This window comes from Perognathus longimembris, chromosome 17, assembly GCF_023159225.1.
Source record: "Perognathus longimembris pacificus isolate PPM17 chromosome 17, ASM2315922v1, whole genome shotgun sequence".
Lineage (NCBI taxonomy): Eukaryota > Metazoa > Chordata > Mammalia > Rodentia > Heteromyidae > Perognathus > Perognathus longimembris.
Window position 1 is genome coordinate 13,829,930 of NC_063177.1, and position 20,775 is coordinate 13,850,704.

At 53.5% G+C, this 20,775-nt stretch overlaps 1 protein-coding gene across 3 annotated transcripts; it reads right to left on the reverse strand.

The window, feature by feature from the left end:
* Window positions 1–715: 715 nt before the first annotated feature.
* On the reverse strand, window positions 716–20,193 carry Llgl1 (LLGL scribble cell polarity complex component 1). 3 transcript variants are annotated; one of them, XM_048365018.1, is made up of 22 exons: window positions 20,016–20,193; window positions 16,436–16,533; window positions 12,975–13,056; window positions 12,752–12,882; window positions 11,651–11,809; window positions 11,419–11,581; window positions 11,205–11,340; window positions 10,947–11,001; window positions 10,668–10,822; window positions 10,364–10,587; window positions 10,128–10,195; window positions 8,966–9,119; window positions 8,786–8,890; window positions 5,838–6,130; window positions 5,396–5,543; window positions 5,030–5,177; window positions 2,715–3,010; window positions 2,016–2,280; window positions 1,794–1,908; window positions 1,527–1,639; window positions 1,169–1,289; window positions 716–1,086 (listed from the first exon to the last, which is right to left on the reverse strand). In XM_048365018.1, exons 1-22 carry the CDS (start codon window positions 20,094–20,096, stop codon window positions 1,008–1,010), a joined length of 3,189 nt encoding a protein of 1,062 aa, XP_048220975.1. In that variant the 5' UTR covers window positions 20,097–20,193; the 3' UTR covers window positions 716–1,007. The 3 variants fall into 3 exon arrangements, with proteins under 3 accessions (XP_048220975.1, XP_048220974.1, XP_048220973.1); XM_048365017.1 differs by having other exon boundaries at window positions 5,030–5,183; window positions 11,205–11,337; window positions 20,016–20,192; XM_048365016.1 differs by having other exon boundaries at window positions 5,030–5,183; window positions 20,016–20,191.
* Window positions 20,194–20,775: the final 582 nt, after the last annotated feature.

The window sequence follows — 20,775 nt, forward strand, 5'->3', positions numbered from 1 at the left end:
AACCCCCCAAGGTACAATCTACAGGGCAATCCATCCTGACACACACACCCAGACACACACTGACTGGCTCCAGCTGTGGGTGCCCAGCAGAGCTTCCAACCACTCAGATATACACATACGCACACACGCTGAGGGACTGGCCCAGGAACAAGTACCAAAATAGTTTTAGAAATGCCAATCCAGCCCAGTTCAGATGCTAGAAAAATACTCTTTACAAAGGGAGGGGAGGGACTGGCTACCCAGCCCTACCTGTCCTCTCCCCAGGTTGGCGTCCCCAGGAGGCTCAGGCCCCATGCCCTCATCCTGAGCTGGGGTGGCTCTAGGGCCCAGCACTGGTGGGAACAGGACAGTAAGTCCCACTGGATTAGGTTAGCAGGTAAGGGCTATGTTAAAGGGCCAGACAGCATCCAGGACCCCAGCCAGGCAGGGGAGACAGTGGTCTTCCTGGTAGAGGAGAGGCAGTCAGCAGAGGGTGAAAGGCTCAAAGGACAGGTATTACTGCCCATGACAGGCTGTCTTAAGTGTTGGCTACACACAGACCTGCGAGGCCAGAGAGGAGCAGTGGTGGCCCAGTGGAAGAGAGCATGGGCAGTCTGGCCCAGTACAGGGGCACTAGGTAGCAAATGGGTCAGGCATGTCTACAGGCGTTAGACTGGGTCCATGCTAGGACTCAAGATAAGACCAGATGAGCCCAGAGCCAAGCTATACTGGGCTCAATTGGCAGGCCCAGCTTGGGTATCTCAGACCCTCTCTTATGAAACGGGATAACAGGCCAAAGCCCCTGTACCTCCATGCACTCAGAACTGGTCCTAGTCCACACCTAGACCCTGTAACACATGGGCCACCCCTAGGAAGGCAGCCAACTTTAGCAAGTGACTCCACTGCAAGGCCTACCAGGAATGGGCAAGCCCAGGAGTGGAGGAGGTCTTGGGGCCCCAGATAGAGCCTGATGGGTGGAGCCGGCTGAGTGGCAGGAAAGAGGGCCAGGGTCTCACCCCTGCTGCACCTCATTTGATCAGGATGGTGCAGGCCCGGGCCTCATCTTCTGCCAGATTCCTCAGGTTCTTCTCTGATTCCTCGGAAGACCTGAGTGATCAGAGGGTCAGGCTAGGGAAGCCTCTGGTGGCTCCCAGAAGGGGGGCTAGGGCAAGAGGGCAGGTAGTCTCACCCCAAGAAATCCTTCACATCCTCCACTGTGAGGTCCCCTGTCGTGTCCAGTGTGGTGTCAGCGCTGGTGGCTGAGTCAATGGACATGGGTGAGAGTGTGGCTTCTGGCAGCTCGGGGGTCTCTGCAGAGAGGAAGTGCTCAGACCCTGCTAGGCCCCCTCAGCACCCCTTTGGACCTGGAGGCATACACCAGGTGAGATACAGCACTGACAAGTAGCCCTCAACTACTCCTCTCCTGCCGGCTTCCAGTCCTGGCTCCAATGGTGCCTCCATAGGGGCCTGCCCTGCCCCTGGGCTGTGCAGCCTCATTCCCCCAGGAAGCTCTGGCCCCAGTCTGCCCCAACCCTGTCAGTTCCTACCAGCTCCCTTGATGTAAGCTGGATCAGGGCTTCCATCGCAGCTCTGTGGGGCCAGGATGATGCTCGGGGTCCCATTAGCCTGGCTCAGCTTTGGCGACTCTTGGAGCCTGTGACTGCAGAGATGGGGGCCACAGTGGAGACCATAGCAGGTGCTACACGCCATCTTCACTTCCCCAAACCAGAGGGCCAGCAGGTACATGGGGGGGGGGGGCACAGAGCCTAGAGTGGGTGACACCGAACCCTGTAACCCTGCCTCCTCCCACATACCTAGGTTGTCTTGCATAATGGGACCAGCTGATGTTCAGATCACAGAGTGGCTCTGTGATGTTGCGGGCACTTAGGGAGAAGCGCTCGAATTCTGATGGGGAAATCAAGTAAAAGCCTGTGGGTGAGAGAGGAGGATCAAAGAGTGCAGGGATACCTGACTAGCCTTATCCCTCACTGACTCCTCTCCAGTGCTGCCCCACCTTACCACTTGCCCCACCTTACCCTGTCCGTGGCGTGTGAAGACACAGGATGCAATGCCACTGATGTCTTCCTTCCGGATGCAGGAGTAGTGCACCTGAGGCCGCAAGCCTGGCACTGAGAAGACGTGAATATCACCCAGATTGGTGAGACAAGCCAAACAGGTCTCAGCATAGTCCTCACATGCAACACTGGTAAAGGTGGCCAGGGCAACCTTCCGCACACGACAACCTTCATGAGCAGTCAACTTGAACTTGGTCTTCGCGCTCACCTTGGGCAGTGTGAACACCTGGTGGTAGATGACCAATGGGCAAGGATCCCTTGCTGTCAAAGCTGCAGATAACCAGTTTGCCCCTCAGCCTAAATGTACCCTGGACCACACTGCTATCTGCTTAGCCTGCCATCCCTGCCTGCAAACTCAGCCCAGGCTTAACCACACCCAGCAACCTCCCTGATCTCCACCAGTGGCCAGATCAACTATAGGGTACTAAGGATCCTATCTATAGGAGACTGATCCCTGCAGGGCCCTGTGGGGACAGTGAGGTTGGAGGATCTTGGGGAACTTGGCAAGACTTGGGAGCATTAGAGTTCTTCGGGGATCTATGCTGCCTAGAGACAAGCTGATGAGGTAGAAGGGAAATGGAAGGTCTCAACAGATAGAGAGTTTAGAGGTCCAAGATAGAAGTCTGGAGGGGCGGGGGTCTCAGCCCACCACAAGCCCACCTTGAACTGCTCCTCAGACGCGATGAGTACAGCATGCCCACCCTGCATGTCAGGAGCCTGTGCCAGGTCCCTCGAGGCTTCGTAGGGTTCAGGCAGTGGGCGGCCACGCCCATCCAATACAGCAATGGCCACCACAGGTGCCCGGTGCATCAGCTGCACCTCCTTGCCCAGCACAGCCTCCACTGCCTGCTCAGGCCGCTTTTCACCTCCTGCTGTGACTGCCGGCACCTCCAGCGCGTAGGCAAACACAGAGCCTGAGTTGGTGCCTGCCCACATGGTAGGCCCATGATGAGCCGCTGTGGGGGACATGTGCAGTGAGATCTATGGAGATTCTTTGTCATACTTCTACTTCCTAACTCTAGCATCCAAAACTCAAGCAGTTTCCTGCCTGTCTTCCCTGGTGACCTTGCCCAATTGGCCTAAAACACCAGCTATATATGCTGCTGACTCGGCTACAATCCTAGATGTAACCCTTCTGCAGAGGAACCAGCCATTCCAAGGGCATGTGCACAGGGATGCCAGGCCATAAGGACTAATCTCACTGGCCTACCCTGCGACACCCTTAGTCCCATCTCAGCAAAAGCAGCTCCCTCCTTTTCATCTAAGACCAAACCCCACATGCAGACTCATTCCCCCACATCCTATCAGTCCTGGCACACACTAGGAATCACCTCTTACCCTTGGGTGCCACAGGCCAGCCTTCTGTCCCACTCCCTGTGGTGTGTCACCCATGCTCCACAGAAGACCTCAGGCCCAGAGCAGGATGAACCTACCTATCCTGCTCTGGTGTGAGCCAAGCCTCTGGGGCACAATCTACTGGAGAGCAAGAGCTGAGCAAAGCAGGAGGGTGGGTGACATTGATCACACCACATACTTGGTAGCTTAGGCACTGGAGCAAAGCCACTGGGAGCCCCAGGTGAAAAGCTGCAAAGCAACTCTAGCCTGACAATACTGAGGTAGGCGCCCACCCCATCCAGACACTAGACCAAAACTCTCAATAACAAAATGACATCAGAAAGAAGGGCTGCAGACTGAGCATGAACTGAGTCCAGGGAATTAGCCTCTGCTCTTGGGGACCAATGTTAACAGCATGGTTGCTGTGACATCTCTGACACTTGAGAAGATATTTGTGTCTCAGTTTAAAAATCTACCTGTGAGGCCTGGGAATATGGCCTAGTGGCAAGAGTGCTTGCCTCCAACACATGAAGCTCTCGGTTCGATTCCCCAGCACCACATATATGGAAAATGGCCAGAAGGGGCGCTGTTGCTCAGGTGGCAGAGTGCTAGCCTTGAGCGGGAAGAAGCTAGGGAAGGTGGTGCTCAGGCCTTGAGTCCAAGGCCCAGGACTGGCCAAAAAAAGAAAAAAAAAAAAAAAAGAAAATCTACCTGCGAGGGCTGGGAATATGGCCTAGTGGCAAGAGTGCTTGCCTCATATACCTGAAGCCCAGGGTTCGATTCCCCAGCACCATATATATAGAAAGTGGCCAGAAGTGGCACTGTGGCTCAAGTGCTAGCCTTGAGCAAAAAGAAGTCAGGGACAGTGCTCAGGCCCTGAGTCCAAGTGCCAGAACTGACAAAGAAAAAAAAAAAAAAAAAAAAGCTACTGCAATGCACAGCAACCATCCATCTATCATCCTAGTTGTACAGGAAGTATAAGTAGAAAGATCACAGTCCAAGCTGGCCTGGGCAAAAAGCAAAGCACATTTGAAAAATAACGAGCAAAAGCAGCTGGAAATGGGACCAAAAGGACCCGACTTCAAAACTAGTGTACTTGGGGGGAAAAAATAAAGACCAAACCCAGGACCTGTAGGGTTCCCAAGCCATTCAGTCAAAGCCGGATCCTCAGCATAGCAGCCAGTACCAACCTCTCCTTCCTCTCATCTTCCTGCTCAAGTCTCTGCGGCCCACCCTGGCTATGTCAGCAATCTTCCCCCTCTGTCCCACTGAGGAGATGTATGGGTGGCCAGAACGTCCCTGTTAGCAGTGTGGCTCAGCACACAGTGTTTCTAACACTTTACAACCTCCTAGAAGGCAAAGTCCTGCTGCCTCCTCACCCAAGTGGCCATCCCATTTCTCACATGGCCAACCAAGACCAACCTCTTTATTTTATTTCATTTTTTGTGCCAGTACTGGGGCCTTGTGCTCTTAATTGGCACCCAAAGCTGGCACTCTACCACTTGAACCACACCTCCGCTTCTGGCTTTTTGGTGGTTAATCAGAGGTAGTCTCAATTGGGACTGTTCTGCCCAGGCTGGCTATGCATGAGCCCTGATCTTCAGATCTCAACCTCCTCCCTGCTCCTTTCCTGGCCTCACCATCTCGAAGGAATGTGTCAGCAAAGTAGAGACAGCGCACAACACCGGAGAGGGAGTCGTCAGCAGAGCGAGGCTCGATGCGGCGCTGCACAGGCGTCATCTCCACATCATGGGGGCACGCCTGCTCCGCCAGCTGTGCATTGGCCTCCTGTAACTGGAGGATTAAGACTGTAACTGGCCTCTGAATGTGCTCTCCTTAGCCAAGCTGTACCCATGCTGCCTGACACCCATACTCACTGCTATCCATCCCCTGCACCCCTCAGCTCACCCTGTAAGACTCATCCTGGTGTTTAAGAGGGAACCATAGCAGGGAGCAAACACCACAGCTTTGGGCCAAGACACTTCCTAGAAGCTCACCCAACTCACCTTGCTGTTGGCATTAGCAGCCCGCTTCTTCCCTGAGACACGGCTCTTGCGGATGCGACGGAAAGACTGGCGAAGTGACTTCTTGAGGGATTTCACTCGAGACAGCGGCCCCTCCATAGCCAGGGAGTCATTAGGGTGAAGGGTACATCTGAGAGTGGGCAGGAGCTAGTTATGCTTTGAAGCATAGACCACACCCTTGCTGGCCCAAAGCCGGCACTGTAGAGCCCAGGTCAAAGAGCCAGAGCCACTCCCTCTGCACTACCCTATGACCTTAACAGCTGGCCATGCTCAACACAATCCTCAAGGAGTTTTTACACGGTACAGAGATTACGGGGCTTTTATAATCAGCTTGCCTTGGTCACACTAAACTTTAGAATGGGCAATGGAAGCTCAGAACCCACCTTGCTAAGGCTCCAACTGCCCATCACCCTGCTCCACATACCTGGCCAGCACTGGGCTTTTCCGCTGATAGTCAAAAAGGCCAAAGCCATGACTTGTGCCAAAGGCCACAAGGCTCCATTCAGCATGGAGGGTGACGGCGGTGACAGCAGCAGGTGGCAGGCACTGTACCAGCACTTGGGGCTGGAAGCCAGCAGGCCAAGACAGAGGCCCTGTGCGTGGGCTCAGCCGCTCATGGCCCTTCCATGTGAAGCCTTCACGGTCCTGGAGGAGATCCACGTTGGACACGCTGACAGCATGTTCTGTTGGCACATCGCTGAGCTCCAGAACCAGCACCTGGGCCACAATTGGGTAAGAGGTCAGCACAAAGGAGGGATGCCACAGGCTCCACCCACCGCCATGTTGGTCCTAGCACCACCTTCCATTCACCTATTCATCCAGCAATAAGCACTTTTTTTTTTTTGCCAGTCCTGGGACTTGAACTCAGGGCCTGAGCACTGTCTCTAGCTTCCTTTTGCTCAAGGCTAACATTCTAACACCTGAGCCACAGAGCCACTTCCGGCTTTTTGTGTTTATGTGGTGCTGAGGAATCGAACCCAGGGCTTCATGCATGGTAGGCAAGCACTCTATTGATAAGCCACACTCCCAGCCCAAGCACTTTTTTTAAACTAGTATCTTTTTTTTTTTTTCCTCAAGGCTAGCACTCTACCACTTGAGCCATAGCACCACTTCCAGCTTTTTCTGTTTATGTGAAGAATCAAACCCAGGGCTTCATGTATACAAGGTAATCACTCTACCACTAGGCCATATCCCCAGCCCTAAAATAGTAGTGTCTTCTATTGTATGACCTTCAGTGAGCCAACAAAGAGTACTTTCTTTTACATAGCTGTCCACCAGCGATAAAGCAAACTGAATTTTTCCTTGTGAATAGACTTATTTGGCCCAAGTCTATAATTTTTCCATATAAAAATAAAAGTCCTGGGGCTGGGAATATGGCCTAGTGGCAAGAGCGTTTGCCTCGTATACATGAAGCCCTAGGTTCAATTCCTCAGCACCACATATACAGGAAAAGCCAAAAGTGGCACTGTGGCTCAAGTAGTAGAGTGTTAGCCTTGAACAAAAAGAAGCCAGGGACAGTGCTTGGGCATTGAGTTCAAGCCCCAGGACTGGCAAAAATAAATAAATAAAAGTCCTACCGGTGCTGGTGACTCATGCCTTTAATCCTAGCTACTCAGGAGGCTGAGATCTGAGGATCGCAGTTTAAAGCCAGGCTGGGCAGGAAGGTCCGTGAGACTCCTATCTCCAATTAAATACCAGTAAACCAGAAGTGGCACTGTGGCTCAAGTGGCAGAACCCTAGCCTTGAGCTGAAAAGCTCGGGGAACAGCACCCAGGCCTTCAGGCTACTTCTTCCCTAATTCTATTTTCAACTGCCCCAGTTCTATCATCAGCATTAGCCTTATCACTATGAGTCCCGTGGCTGGCACCAAGTTTACCAATCCTATGTCAGTATAACTTAGTCGAACTTGCGTTCCCATGACCGGCCAAAAATAAACGAAAAAAACAAAGTCCAAATTATTTTTCTTCTGGTCAAGTACTTATTTTTTGGTGCCTGTCATGGGGCTTAATAAACTCAGGGCCTGAGTACTGTACCTGAGCTTCTTTTGTTCAAGGCTAGTGCTCTATCACTTGAGCCACAGCACCGCATATGTCATTTTCTGAGTAGTTTTTTGGAGACAGGAATCTCACAAACTTTCCTGTCCAGGCTGGCTTCAAACCATGATCCTCAGGGCTGGGGATATGGCCTAGTGGTAAGAGTGCTTGTCTCGCATACATGAAGCCCTGGGTTCAATTCCCCAGCACCACATATACAGAAAACAGCCAGAAGTGGCACTGTGGCTCAAGTGGCAGAGTGCTAGACTTGAGAAAAAAAAAAGCCAGGGACAGTGCTCAGGCCCTGAGTCCAAGCCCCAGGACTGGCCAAAAAAAAAAAAAGAAAGAAAAAATAAGAAAGAGGGCTGGGGATATGGCCTAGTGGCAAGAGTGCTTGCCCCGTATACATGAGGCCCTGGGTTCAATTCCCCAACACCACATATATAGAAAACGGCCAGAAGTGGTGCTGTGGCTCAAGTGGCAGAGTGCTAGCCTTGAGCAAAAAGAAGCCAGGGACAGTGCTAAGGCCCTGAGTCCAAGCCCTAGGACTGGCAAAAAAAAAAAAAAAAAAAAAAGAAAGAAAGAAAGAAAGAGGCTGGGGATATGGCCTAGTGGCAAGAGTGCTTGCCTCGTATACGTGAGGCCCTGGGTTCAATTCCCCAGCACCACATATACAAAAAAAAAATAGCCAGAAGTGGCGCTGTGGCTCAAGTGGCAGAGTGCTAGCCTTGAGCAAAAAGAAGCCAGGGACAGTGCTCAGGCCCTGAGTCCAAGCCCCAGGACTGGCCAAAAAAAAAAAAAAAAAATGAAAGAAAGAAAGAAAGAAAACAAACCATGATCCTCAGATCTCAGACTCTCCAGTAGCTAGGATTTATAGACATAAGCCACTAGCACCCTGCTAATAAGTACTTTTTGCATGGTGACTGTATACCAAGGCCCTCAAGATGAACACCAAGGAACTTAGAAATGACTGACACCCCACTCCCCCACCCCAGTCCCTATGCTCCTAAAGCAAAGGACTCTTACCTGAGCCACTGTCACCCCATAGCAATGAACATACACCAAGCCTTTCTGTATCCTGTGAAGTGCCAGAGGTATAGTGGGGACAGTGACTAAGTGGTCTCATCTCTACCAGACCTCATCTGAACTAACAGATGAGCCAATGTTTCCACTACAGACCACTTCCCATCTGTCTGCCTCAACCAGCCACACCAGCAGCCCCATTCCCATCTCTGGACTGACCACAATGGTTCCTCACCATCCACTAGACCTGTCATTTCAAGCCTACTGACAGAAAAGTCCTCCCTGACACCCCTACCCAGAGGATACCCAACACTACCTGGCCTGCAGTGCCAGCTACCACCATTTGGGCTGTGTACTTGCAGAGTGCAACCTTCTGCACACCAAGCCGGGGATCATCACTGTAGGGGTCAAAGCAGCCCACCTGAGGGGATAGGAGGGAATAATGACACCAAGTAGAACTAGGAGCAGCTCCTCAAGGCCAAAGGAGGGGGTCTACCTTGCGGAAGGGTGGCCAGTCATCCTCAGCAGCCTGGGCCATGCTGTCAACATGCTCACAGTCTGTCTGGAAGAGGCCAGCCGTGCTCAGTTTGTAGAGTGGCCGCAGTGCCACACCAGAAGCATCCCAGAAGCGTACGGTGCCATCCTCATGGCTGCAAGGAATGGCAGATAGCAGAGTCACCCTGGAAGGCTTGCACACCCCTTCATCTATTCTTCCTACAGCTATTCTGAGCATCTACCGCACATACTCAGCACTGGCCAGAATCCTACTGAATACACCAAGCACCTCTCATGGAAGTCAAACAGGTACTTACTGTATGCCAAGCTATATTCATAACACACACCTGAGCCTGTCAAAAGGGTGGACAATGTGGAAATGACTACCATGATAGCCAGGAGATGGCAGAGGCAGAAACATAAGGAAAAGGACTAGGAGATTATCTCCCATATGGGGCACCTAGCAATCAGGATAGGTGCCAGGAATCCCAGGAAGGACCAGTTACAGCCTGAGGTGGCCATGAAGAAAGAGCAGCAGGAAGGCTGGGAAGGAGGAGGAAACCGTGTGTGTACGTGTGTGTGTGTGTGTGTGTGTGTACAAATCTAGGGCATAGCTTCAGCACACAGCCGCAGAGAAAAAGTGGCACCCTTGTACAGTGGGGGAAGACAGAGCCAAGGTGTGAAAAGAGGCAAGAGTGGGGGGGCTGGGTGGGACTCACCCCAATAGCTCAGAAAGCCAGAGCAAGTTCCCAACAGGGGAGGGCTGTAGGGTCTCAGCACAGGCAGGAGGGAGGGGCAGGGCAGGAAACAGAGCCTGAGTCACCAGGCACGTCAGCACCCAACAGGCCCACATTGGGCTCTCCAGCACCTGCCTTGGGCTGTTGGCGTGGGCCAGCCCAGATTTTCCGGTTGCAGGGTAAGCAGGCCAGGTGGGTGGAGCCCTGGGGTATGCTGGAGCTCAGTTCCATGACATGAAGCAGACCAGGGTGGGACTTTGAGCTGGGATCTAGGGAGGCTTCATACTGTCCTCCTTGAGCAAGGAGGACAACTTGGACCTGCCAGGTGGCAGGCCCAAGTCACCTGGTATGTTAGCACCCGCAAGGATCAGGGCTGACAGAGATATACTAGACCTAGAGGGCCTCACTTGCTTCCCCAACACCTACCCTGTCAGTAGCAGCCCTCGCTGTGATGGCTCCAGGGCCAGGTTCCTGCCCCCAGTAATGGGCCAGCTCTAGGAAAGAACAGAGATATGAGCTCAAGTCAGGTCTCTGCTTACCCAGAGCATGGCACTCAGAGCTCCCCGCATGTACCCACAACAATCGTGCCTCAATCAGCAGCCAGCACTGCCCTCCACCGGGAACATCTCCCTCCCATCTCGCCTCAAGACATCCACACTCACCGAGGCACTAGAGGCAGACTGGGGGCTCTGCTGCTCACCAGCGCTCACAATGCGGGCCCACAGCTTGCTGGGAACATTGGCAACATGGGCAGAGCAGGTGATGGCAGACGAATGCAGTGGAGCCAAGTAGGGGGCTGGCACAGCTGGCCAGCCAGGAGTCTGCAGGTCCAGCACCACCAACTCCTCCTCCAGCAGCACAGCCAGGGCCTGGGGATCATCAAATTCTGTGGAACAGAATGGGTGAGCTAGGCCACAGGCCTCACAGGGTAGGCTGGGGTTGAAGTGGGGGAGACAGGGAACACACCATCTTCAGGTCGAGTGTTGTGAACTGTGAAGAAGTCAATGATGCGGGAGGTGAAGTCCAGGGTCACCAATGTCTCAGCTCGCATCACACTCACACAGTGGCGGTCACCATAGCTGGCACGGGGCATGCCACCACTAAAGATGATAAAGTGACCCCTACAAAGGAGGTCATGTGAGCCAGGTGCTCTGAGGGTGCACAATGCGTACCCAGTAAGGGCTTCACCATCAAGTGCCCAGTCTACCCTTCCAGCCCCCAACTCACACCACTCCCTCAACTTACCCAGATCCACAGTTCAGCCACAGAATCTTGTTGATGGCCTTACAGGGAAAGGGGCCTGGGTGGAAGGGGCAGCATCAGACCTTCCATTCCTAGTCTACCTCCAAGCTATCTCCTGTCTCTCCATAGGGGGAAGGACTTACTACCCAGCCATGCCAGCCCCAGGGTTTCCCTTTGCATCCTTGGCTGGGCAGTGTCCCCAGTAAGGCCAGGCAGTCCTCCAATCATTTACCCTCAGGTTCAGGCCCCCCTAGCACTCACCATAGGGTGTGGTGGTTACTGTGGGCTGCAGCGTCGAGGGGCTGCCAGTATCTATGGACCAGATGGCATAGCTGCCATCACTGTGTGAGCTGACAATTGTGCCACCACCACGCCCCCAACACAGGCTCTCCAGCTGCTGTGGACAGGTCAGGAGGATGAGTTAGCAAGTATGTGCAGGGGCCCAAGTTGAGGGGCAGAGGTCTCACCCACTGACCTGGTTTCCCAGGAAGACATGATCCACACACCACGTTGCCTGGTTCCAGATGACCAGAAGGCCCCGGCTGTAGCCAATGAGGATCTTGTTGGGATCTTGTAAGTGTCGCTGGAGTGACTCCACAGGGCCCAGAGTCTTTCCACACCGGTAATCCTCTGGCACACTGCAAAGGGGGCCCAATAGGTCAAGAGAATTTCCCAGATATGGGGAATTCTTCCCACCTGCCACTCACCTGCGCAGAACCTCATCTGGGTGGAGGGCTTGCCCTTCAAGTAGTGTTAGAGTGGCGACATCCAGAAAGAAGATGCTGCCACCCTCAGTTCCCAGAGCTGCGATGTCACCATCAGCCACCAGCAGGACCACTGTGATATGGGTGAGGCTGGCTGGGGTACTGCAGGGAACAAGAGAAAGAGATGAGATAGTCTATCTACCTGCTCCGGAGGGCGGGATTGGGTCTTTATTGCTAGCTCACTCCTGCCCCTCTGGATTCACAGGGCCTACTTACAGTGCAGGCCAGCACCCCAAGAGGGTGATGATGCGGTGTAATTAGCCTGCTCAATTATTCATCAGGATGTTGAGCAGGGAGAGGGATAAAAATAGGTTCCCCAGGTCTTGGAGGTGGACTGCTGGCTTCTCTCACCACCAGGAAGGAACCAGGACATCGCCTCACCCAGAACCATGACAGACAAGGCCTCCCTAAGCCCCACCCAAGAATTCTGCCACCAGCCTTCTGGACACTTCATGATTACAAAAGGGCCCAGATGGTCCCTGCCTGCAGAGGCTGACACTCTCCAGGAACATTCTCCTGGGCAAGAACTTCCCCCATTCCAGCCATTCCCAGCAGGACTAGGAAAAAAGACTCTTGAGGCCAAGCCCGCTCCATGCTCCTGGGCTATCTTGCCAGCACCAAACCTATCTTAGAGGACACTCCATGCTCAAATTTGTCCATTCACGTGGACATATGATAGCCCATCTCCCTAACTGAAGGGCCAGTTATTTTCACTGACATAAGCTTGAATTAAACCCTGTCCCAAGCCCACAAATAAGCTCATTACTACAAGGAACACAGCACCAGGCTGCAGTTCCAGGAGTTTGGCATATAATACATACCTTCCTAGGACTCTCAAAACTAAAGGCTCCCACAGTCAGTGTCACAGACCTAACCTGCTCACCTGACTTAGAACCTCACATCTGACCCAAAAAGTTCAGAGCATACCTTGGCCAAGCAGAGGCCAGGCTGTGTCCCCTGCCTGCACACCTCCACACAGCCAGTTCCCACAGCTTCTCCTATCTCTCCTGACCAGTGGTTGGCCCCTGTCAAATGGTCCAGTACCTGGCACTGTCAAAGCTGGGCCGGCTGGGTGGCTGGAAGCTGAGGGCTTCCTCTAAGTGAGCACAGCCATTATGGTGGATGATCTCCCAAAGATGCAGGCTGTTGTCATCCAGCAAAGTCAGGAGGCGGCCCTAGTAGATGAGCAGAAAGCAAAACAGCTAGCCAAGAGGGGTGGATGGACATGGGGGACCATGGGAACTGGCAGGTAGGGGGCAGAGCTCACCCGGCCATGCAGGAAGTGCATCTGGGTGACAGTGGCTGTGTCTTGGTGCAGGCCTGTGAACTCCACACCAGGTGCTCCATAACTGAGGGTAACTGGTCAAGGACAGAGTCATCAAAGACAGGACAGGAAACTGCTACAAGGGAGATACAGAGGCCCTCCACTTCCCAAGACCATTCGGATGGACGGTGCCCATTCAGGGGGCGCCCAAGCTACAATGAAGCCCTCTCCCCAAATAAGCTCATCCTACACTCCTAAAGCACATTCAGGCTTAGTTTTAGGTTCCACACAGCCCCTGTGAGTCTAGCACTGCTACAAGACCTTCATGTCCTCATTTGTAAAATGTGCTAAGGACTCCTACTTGTAGAGCTAAGTCAGATGAACTAGGGAGCCAACAGCCAGCGGTTCACACCTGTAATCCTAGCTCCTCATGAGGATAAGACCTGAGGATCACAGTTTGAAGCCAGTCAGGGCAGTAAAATCTGTTAGTCTTAGCTTCAATTAACCACTAAAAAGCAAGAAATGGAAGTGTAGCTCGAGTGGTACAGTGCTAGAAAAGAAGCTCAAGGACAGTGTCCAGGCCCTAAGTTTGAGCTCTAGAAACACACACACACACACACACACACACACACACACACACGCAGTGTCCAGGCCCTAAGTTTGAGCTCTAGAAACACACACACACACACATACACACACACCCTCCCTCCCTGCCTGGGCACTAGCAGTTCACCCTATAATCCTAACTACTCAGAAGGCTGAAATCTGAAGATTGAGGCTCAAAGCTAGCCTAGGCAAGAAAGTTTATGATACCTTTTCTTCCTTGGGGGGGGGGGTTTCAGTTGTGGGCTTAAACTTGGGGCCTGAGCGCTGTCCCTCAGCTCTTTTGCTCAAGACTAGCTAGCGTTCTACCACTTTGAGCCACAGTGCCATTTCCAGTGTTCTGGTGGCTAGCTGGAGATCAGAGTCTAACAGACTTTCCTACCGAGGCTGGCTTGAGTAGCTAGAATTACAGCCACCAGCACCTGGCTATAGTGAAATGTTTTTGTTTTTTGGGTTTTTTTTTGGTCGGTCACAGAGCCTGAACTCAAGACACTCTTATCTACAGTTAACCAGAAAAAAAAAAAGCCAGGGGGCTGGGGAATATGGCCTAGTGGCAAGAGTGCTTGCCTTGTATACATGAGGCCCTGGGTTCGATTCCTCAGCACCACATATATAGAAAATGGTCAGAAGTGGCGCTGTGGCTCAAGTGGCAGAGTGCTAGCCTTGAGCAAAAAAGAAGCCAGGGACAGTGCTCAGGCCCTGAGTTCACGGCCTAGGACTGGCCAAAAAAAAAGCCAGAAGGGGAGGTGTGGTTTAAGAGGTAGAACACCAGCCCTAAATGAAAAAGCTAAGGGATAGGCCTCAAGTTCCAGGACTGGCATAGGGAAAAATAAAAATTACCGGGCTGGGAATATGGCCTCGTGGCAAGAGTGCTTGTCTCATATATATGAAGCCCTGGGTATGATTCCCCAGCACCACATATATAGAAAATAGCCAGAAGTGGTGCTGTGGCTCAAGTGGCAGAGTGCTAGCCTTGAGCAAAAGGAAGCCAGGGACAGTGCTCAGGCTGAGTCCAAGGCCCAGGACTGGCAAAAAAAAAAAAAAAAATTTACCATAGCTCTGGCCCTAGCTATGCTCCTCCAGAACCAACAACCTCCACTGTCCACCTTACTAAGATTAGCCCACATGGAATAGGAAAGAGCATGAGACTTGCTTTAAGTTCCCAGTGCCAGAGCCCAGAGTCCCAGCAACTCCAGGGCTGATGGCGGTTGGCAAGGCCTGAAGGGACCAGGGGAGAGTTGAGGGAAGGGTCAGCAATGTTCGTTGCCCCAGTGACAAGGCAGGAGTTGTTGCCTAGAGCTTAAGCTAGGATTCCCTGCAGGAGCCTGGCAGGGAGAGAGGAAGGGACAAAAGAAGGGGCAGGAGCAGCTGGGCGGGAAGCAGGGTCGCCAAGGAGATGAGGCCAGTCTTGCAGGGGAAAGGGTGGCTTTTTTTTTTTTTTGGTGCCAATCCTGGGGCTTGAACTCAGGGCCTGAGTGCTGTCCCTGGCCTTTGTGCTCAAGGATAGTGCTCTCCACAGCTCTATTCTGGCTTTTTGAATTTCCTAAAGTTAAGAGTCTTAAGGACTTTCCTGCCTGGCCAGGCTTTGAATTGCAATCCTAAGATCTCAGCCTCCTGCGTAGTTAAGGATTATAGGTATGAGCCACTGGTGCCATCAAGGGTGACTTTTAAGACTAGGGTTAGCCCTCTCCAGCCTCAGTTTCCCAACTCCAGGGGCTCCAGGCTGTGCGACTTTAAAGAAAGAAAAGCAAAGTCCCAGCTCCCCACCTCCTCTCTGAGGCTGTGTCCTTTGTTCCTCTGTGAGCATGAAGGGCTCACAAGGATCCTCCCAGGAGGGGCAGCTCAGAGTGCCTGATAGGGAAGCCCTGGCATACACTGAGACACCTGTGACATGGAGAAAAACTGAAGGGCTAGACTTGTGGAGGTGGGAAAGTGCCCAGAGTGAGAACAGCAGGTAGGATAGAGGACCAGGGCACTGCCCCATTCGCCCCTATCAGTGCCTCAAGACCCCTGGGAGGGGAGGGGAAACTCCAGCTCAGCCATACTCCCTAGAGAAGGCAAGACGCTCACAAAGCACTAGCCTTTCCTGATCAGTGCTCCCAGTGCCAAGGCGAGGAGACCCACCCTGCAATCCTCCCTTCTAGGAGCTGAGTTATTTCTTGCCAACTAGAGTCTATAATCAGAAAACTGAGACTCAGAGCACAAAGGGACAGGTGAGGGGTGGTCATCTTCATCATGTAGCTACCAACTAACCTCAGTTTCCCGGAGAGCATTTGGGCTGGGATTCCCAGGGCGGGTAAGTACACAGTGAGCCATCGCTAGCCCAGCTTCCCCCCAACCCTGGTCTGGAGGAAAATGCCCGCTTTGTACAGCTCACACAGCCCATTGTACAGCGCTAGAGGCCAGGTGGGGGCCGTGCTGTGCTCACCATGCTGAGCCTGGCACTGCCCCATCCCCTAGGCTGAACACACATGTCTTCACATTTGCACACATGTGTGAGTGCACCCACTCACTAAGGCCCCCAGTTTACCCATCCCCTCAATGGTTATCTTGGCCCAGAGCCCTGGCCCAGTTGCTGGGATGATGGCAGTATCACCTAGGAAACTGGCTGGCTAAAAAAGCAGTGAGGGACAGCTGTGGCCACTGCAAACTGACCCTCCATCACCCAACTCCCAGCAAAAAGACCCTATCCTCTGCAAGAGGAATTGTCCTAGGCTTGTTAGGCACAGAGAGCCTACTTCCTTAGAGACCCCAGCATGCATTGTAGTCTTTACAAAGCATGACAGGGCCAGACCCCAGCAAACAGGAAACCACACACACGTAGTCCTAAATGCCCCAAACATCACAGCTGCAAAGGATACATCTTGACAGCCCCAGACCTGGTGCCAATAGCCATGATTCGAAGTTCAGGGTCGAAGGCCAGGGCGCTGGGCTGGTTGGGGAAGCCATGCTCTACCGTCTGTGGGAGAAGGGAGGGTTGCTGGAAACACACACTCAGGCACTGCTGTCCACCAACTCACTCTCCATGCCTTAGTGTCTTCAACTGTGAAATGGGTGACTGTGCCTCCAATCTGTAGGCAGGTAGTTGAGTCCTGGGCTCCACCATGACTCCATGTGCGGCCCAGAGGCTCTCCACTTGCCAAGCCCCCACCCTCCTCAGCACCCATGTCACCCTACAAGGCACAGAGTCTAGCAATGAATAGAAAACAGGCTCAAAGGTACAGGCACTAAAGAGGATCCCTGTCCCTTAGGTCCTATACCCCATTCCTAGATACACAGATTAAACTGTGGTGAGGAGCCAAGCTGCCTAAAGTTCCATATGAAGGTCAGAGGTCAAGGTCAGCACCCGGGCCAACCTAGGCAGAGCAGATCTTGACATACCTTCAGCTACAGGAAAACCGAGGCCCAGAGACAGTTCACTTCTTGCCTGGCCCTTAAAAGTGTCATCTCACTTGGGAACAGCCAGACAAGAATCCCAGCCAGTGGGGAGGGCCAATGCCAGCATCCATGGCATTGCTTCTATCCTGGCCCCTCTGCTCCCTATGGGGCCAAGTCCCAGCCTGGTCTTCCCCACCCACCAGGCTTCCTTTGGCCTGGCTGTTTCCCTCCATTTGCCTACACACCAAAGAGCTCTCACTCATACCAAAGGCTGGAAAGGCCTCTGGGGGAGCCCCATCCTGAATACCAGTGTGGGACACACAAGGAACTACTACTTATCCTCATACCAGGTGTGGTGGCATAACCTATGAACCCTAGCACTCTGGAAGCTAAGGAAGAAGGACCTCAAGTTTGAGGCCTGTTTGGAGCACATAGTGAAAACTCATCTCAAAACAATAGGAAAACATCTCAATCCAGTCACCTACCCATAACTCATCCAGGTGGGGACTGAGCTGGCTTGACAGGGCCTAGTTATATGGTCTGGGCTGATCACAGTACTCTCTAGCCTGCATCCATTGGGCCCTGGCAGGGAGCCCCCTGAGAGCTGAGCAGTAGGGTTGGAGTTAGGGGGCTTTCCTTTTCCACCAGCACTGCTATGCTTGCTGGACCTGACCATGTCTAGTCGGTCTCAGGCTTTGGCCATTAAACGTCCAGCAGACGGGGCATATATAACACGTATATTACAAATCCCTATAGCCTGGAGAAGTCCCCACCCCACAGCCTCTGCTTTACAGAAGAGATGAGGTAAGTTGTCTAGCATCTTCACCCTTCACATTCTCAAGTCTAACCCATTCCTGAGCTCCCTTAGCTCAGCTGCAAGACACATACAGAAGTCACTCTAGGCAGGGTAAGACCCTCCTCCAGACCCCATCACCACCTGCCTGCACTAGTGCTCCAACACAAAGAACAGAAGGAGTTTGTCAACACCAGTAAACTGGGCCCTCCAGGGGGTCCCAGCTTACTTACAGTCCAAACAAATCCTTAGAAGTGTCCCTTCTCTGTCAGCATCCCTCACTCTCCTGCAGGCTCACCTGATTTTAGTCCCAAGGCCCTTTTGCTTTCCCTCAATTGCAAATACGTCCCTCTGCTCCAGGCTCCGGAGGGTTCCTTCTCATAACTCAGGAAGGAAGGAAACAACTGCTATAATACAGTCCTGGCTACAGGACCATAGCCACACTCTCACCCTGCTCTGATATCCACAGCACTGGCCATTGTGTGAACTACTTCTTCACTTTCCTTTTTTGTCTTGGATCTTCACCGCCTTCCCATTGAGGATATCAATGCCCTAAGTGTAAAGACACACATATCCTTTTTTTGTTCCCACTGTGTCCCTAGCACCAAAGAGTAAGGGCTCCCTATTATGGTGACAAAAATTGCACATTCCACAGGCAATTTTTGAGCAGATTGGGACTTGAACTCAAGACCACCCAAAGTCTATGATCACCTCTGACCATCTCAGAACTGACTTCAGCGTTTCACCTCCATTTCTGTAGGTCCCTCCTGCACAACTCAATCCTGCTGCTAAAGAAGTCACATATTCCACCTTCCTGAAGGGATCATTTTCCTTCACCTCAGAGGCAAACCTTCACAGCCACCCCAGCAGAGGAGGAGGTATCATCTTCCTGAAAGGCCCCTTCATGCCCTCAGCTTTCTGGCAGCTTCTAGGTCAAGAAGTGTGAGGTTCCTGGCAGCCCCAACAATACCTCCTGGGACCTTAGCATGAAAAACTGCCTGCCTGAGACATTCCAGAGCCTACCCCATATTGCTCAGGGCAGCCCAGGGCCCCTGGGATCTGCTCAGATGGAAGCAACCCCTCCAAAGCTCCCTGCCACTACAGGCTAAGGTTAATCCCACCAGGGAACAACTCCAGAAAGACTCAGAACAAGTTCTCACTGCTTCTCTGCACTTCAGTTTTCTCTCATTTGTGATGGAGGTAACAAATCTAATCCTGAACAGCAGACAAGAAGACTGGGGGGTAAAATTGAAGCCCAGGCGCAGCTCCACTGCGAGGAAGTTAGCAAGGAGCAGGCGTTGGGCCCCACCCTATCCCCATCAGTGCAGGGAGAGGTAGGAGCCCTCCTGGAAAAGGAAGACCAGTCTTCCCTCATCATCATTCAAATCAGGTTGACTTGCCCAGGTGGCATAGGGAGCCAGAACCCACAGCAAGGAGGAAAGTAGCCCAATTTCACGGCTGGAGAAACTGAGGCACAACAATGTGAAGTACAACTGGCTACTCAATCAAGCACACACCCCCAGCCCCCGCAGACTAGAACCCCAGGCAAGACAAGGCCAAGGGAGGGGTATGGGGGAAGGGAAGCTCCGCAGAGGGAGTTTCCAACCCCACCCCCTACTACTGCCTCCACCCCTCACCTCTGGAAGGCCTGGTGCGAAAGCAAAACAAAACCCAGCCCTAGGCAGAGTTCCAAGGGTCCCAGTAGGGGCCACAAAGAAAAGGGATAAAATGACTAAGAGACAGAGGTAGCAATGAACCCTACAAAGACGAAGACCCTCGTAAGGAGACAGGAAAGCCTGAGAATTTCAGAGACAGAGAAAAAATGAGAGATAAAGCGAGACAGGAAAAGAGACGGAGATACGCAAGGAGACAGAGACACACACCCAACACACACACACACACACACACACGCACGCACACACGGCACAGGAGCGGACGCACGAGAAGGAGAGGCAGGGATGCGAAGAGTGGCACCGGCGAGGGAGGCACGCAGGGACTCCGAGGGCCAGGGACGCACAGGGCGAGGGCCAGGGACCGTGAGGCCCACGGAGAGCCGCCGAGGAGGGCACGAAAGTCAGCGGGACCCGGGCGCACCCGGAGTCCGAGAGCCAAGGAGGGGAGCACGCGAGGTTCGGGCCCACCAAGGGGCTCCACCCCGCCCCAGCCGGGCGCCCCCTCCCGCGGGGCCCGACGTGGCTCCAGTCCCCGGCCTGGGCCCCCGGCCCGCCCCCCTCCGTCCCCTCCGCCCCTGCCCGGGCCGCCCGCCACACCTTGTTGAAGGCAAAAAGCTCCTGTTTGAGCTTCTCGCGCTGCGGGTCGGCGCCCTGCCGCCGGAACCGAAACTTCATCATCTTGCGCCCGGCTCCCGGCGCCGCGCCCGCCGCCGCCGCCCGCAGGATACGCCGCGCGGCCCCGCCGGTCCGGAGGCGCGGGCGGGGCGCCAGGCGGCCCGGACGCGGGCGTGTAGGGCGGGGCCTGCATGGGGGTGGGCGTGGACCGCGACGGACGCACCACCTGACCAATGAGATGAGGGCGCCTCCGTGCCGCCCGCTCCTTTCAGGCCGACCAGACAATGGGGGAGGACAGGGCCCCCGGGCTCGGCCAGGCTCGCTGAGAGACTCCTGTCGCGCCTGCGCCACAGTGCGGGGCCTGCCGGGACTTGTAGTCCTCCAGTCCTGTCTTCAGCGTGGGCGCATGGGAAACTATTGGGGCGGGCCACCGTGTGTTTCTCAACTTAGAGGAGTCTTTTTCCTATCCTCAAAGTGTGAGCGACTAGTAAATTCACGTCGTGGGACAGCCTTGTCCCGAAATCCAGGATTGCTCTGATGGGGACAACTCCTCAGCTCCCATGAACCTGAGTTTTCCCGCCTTTGCCAATGGCCCTAACTTGCCAAGTTTGTTATCAGGTTCCAGAGATACTGCTTTGCCTTTTCTCCATGGTGCCCAAGCACCTTCCACCGACACGTTTTTGCTTGGCCTGTGTGGCCAGTCAGGATTGCCTTCCTCAGCCCCTGGGGAACTCCTACATAT

Coding starts and splice junctions, on each gene's coding strand:
- Llgl1 (XM_048365016.1), bottom strand. CDS start 20,096: ATGATGAAGTTTCGGTTCCGGCGGCAGGGCGCCGACCCGCAGCGCGAG. Junction 1,640..1,793: donor CATTATGCAAGACAACCTAG/GTATGTGGGAGG, acceptor CCATCTCTGCAG/TCACAGGCTCCAAGAGTCGC. Junction 1,087..1,168: donor GATGTGAAGGATTTCTTGGG/GTGAGACTACCT, acceptor CTGATCACTCAG/GTCTTCCGAGGAATCAGAGA.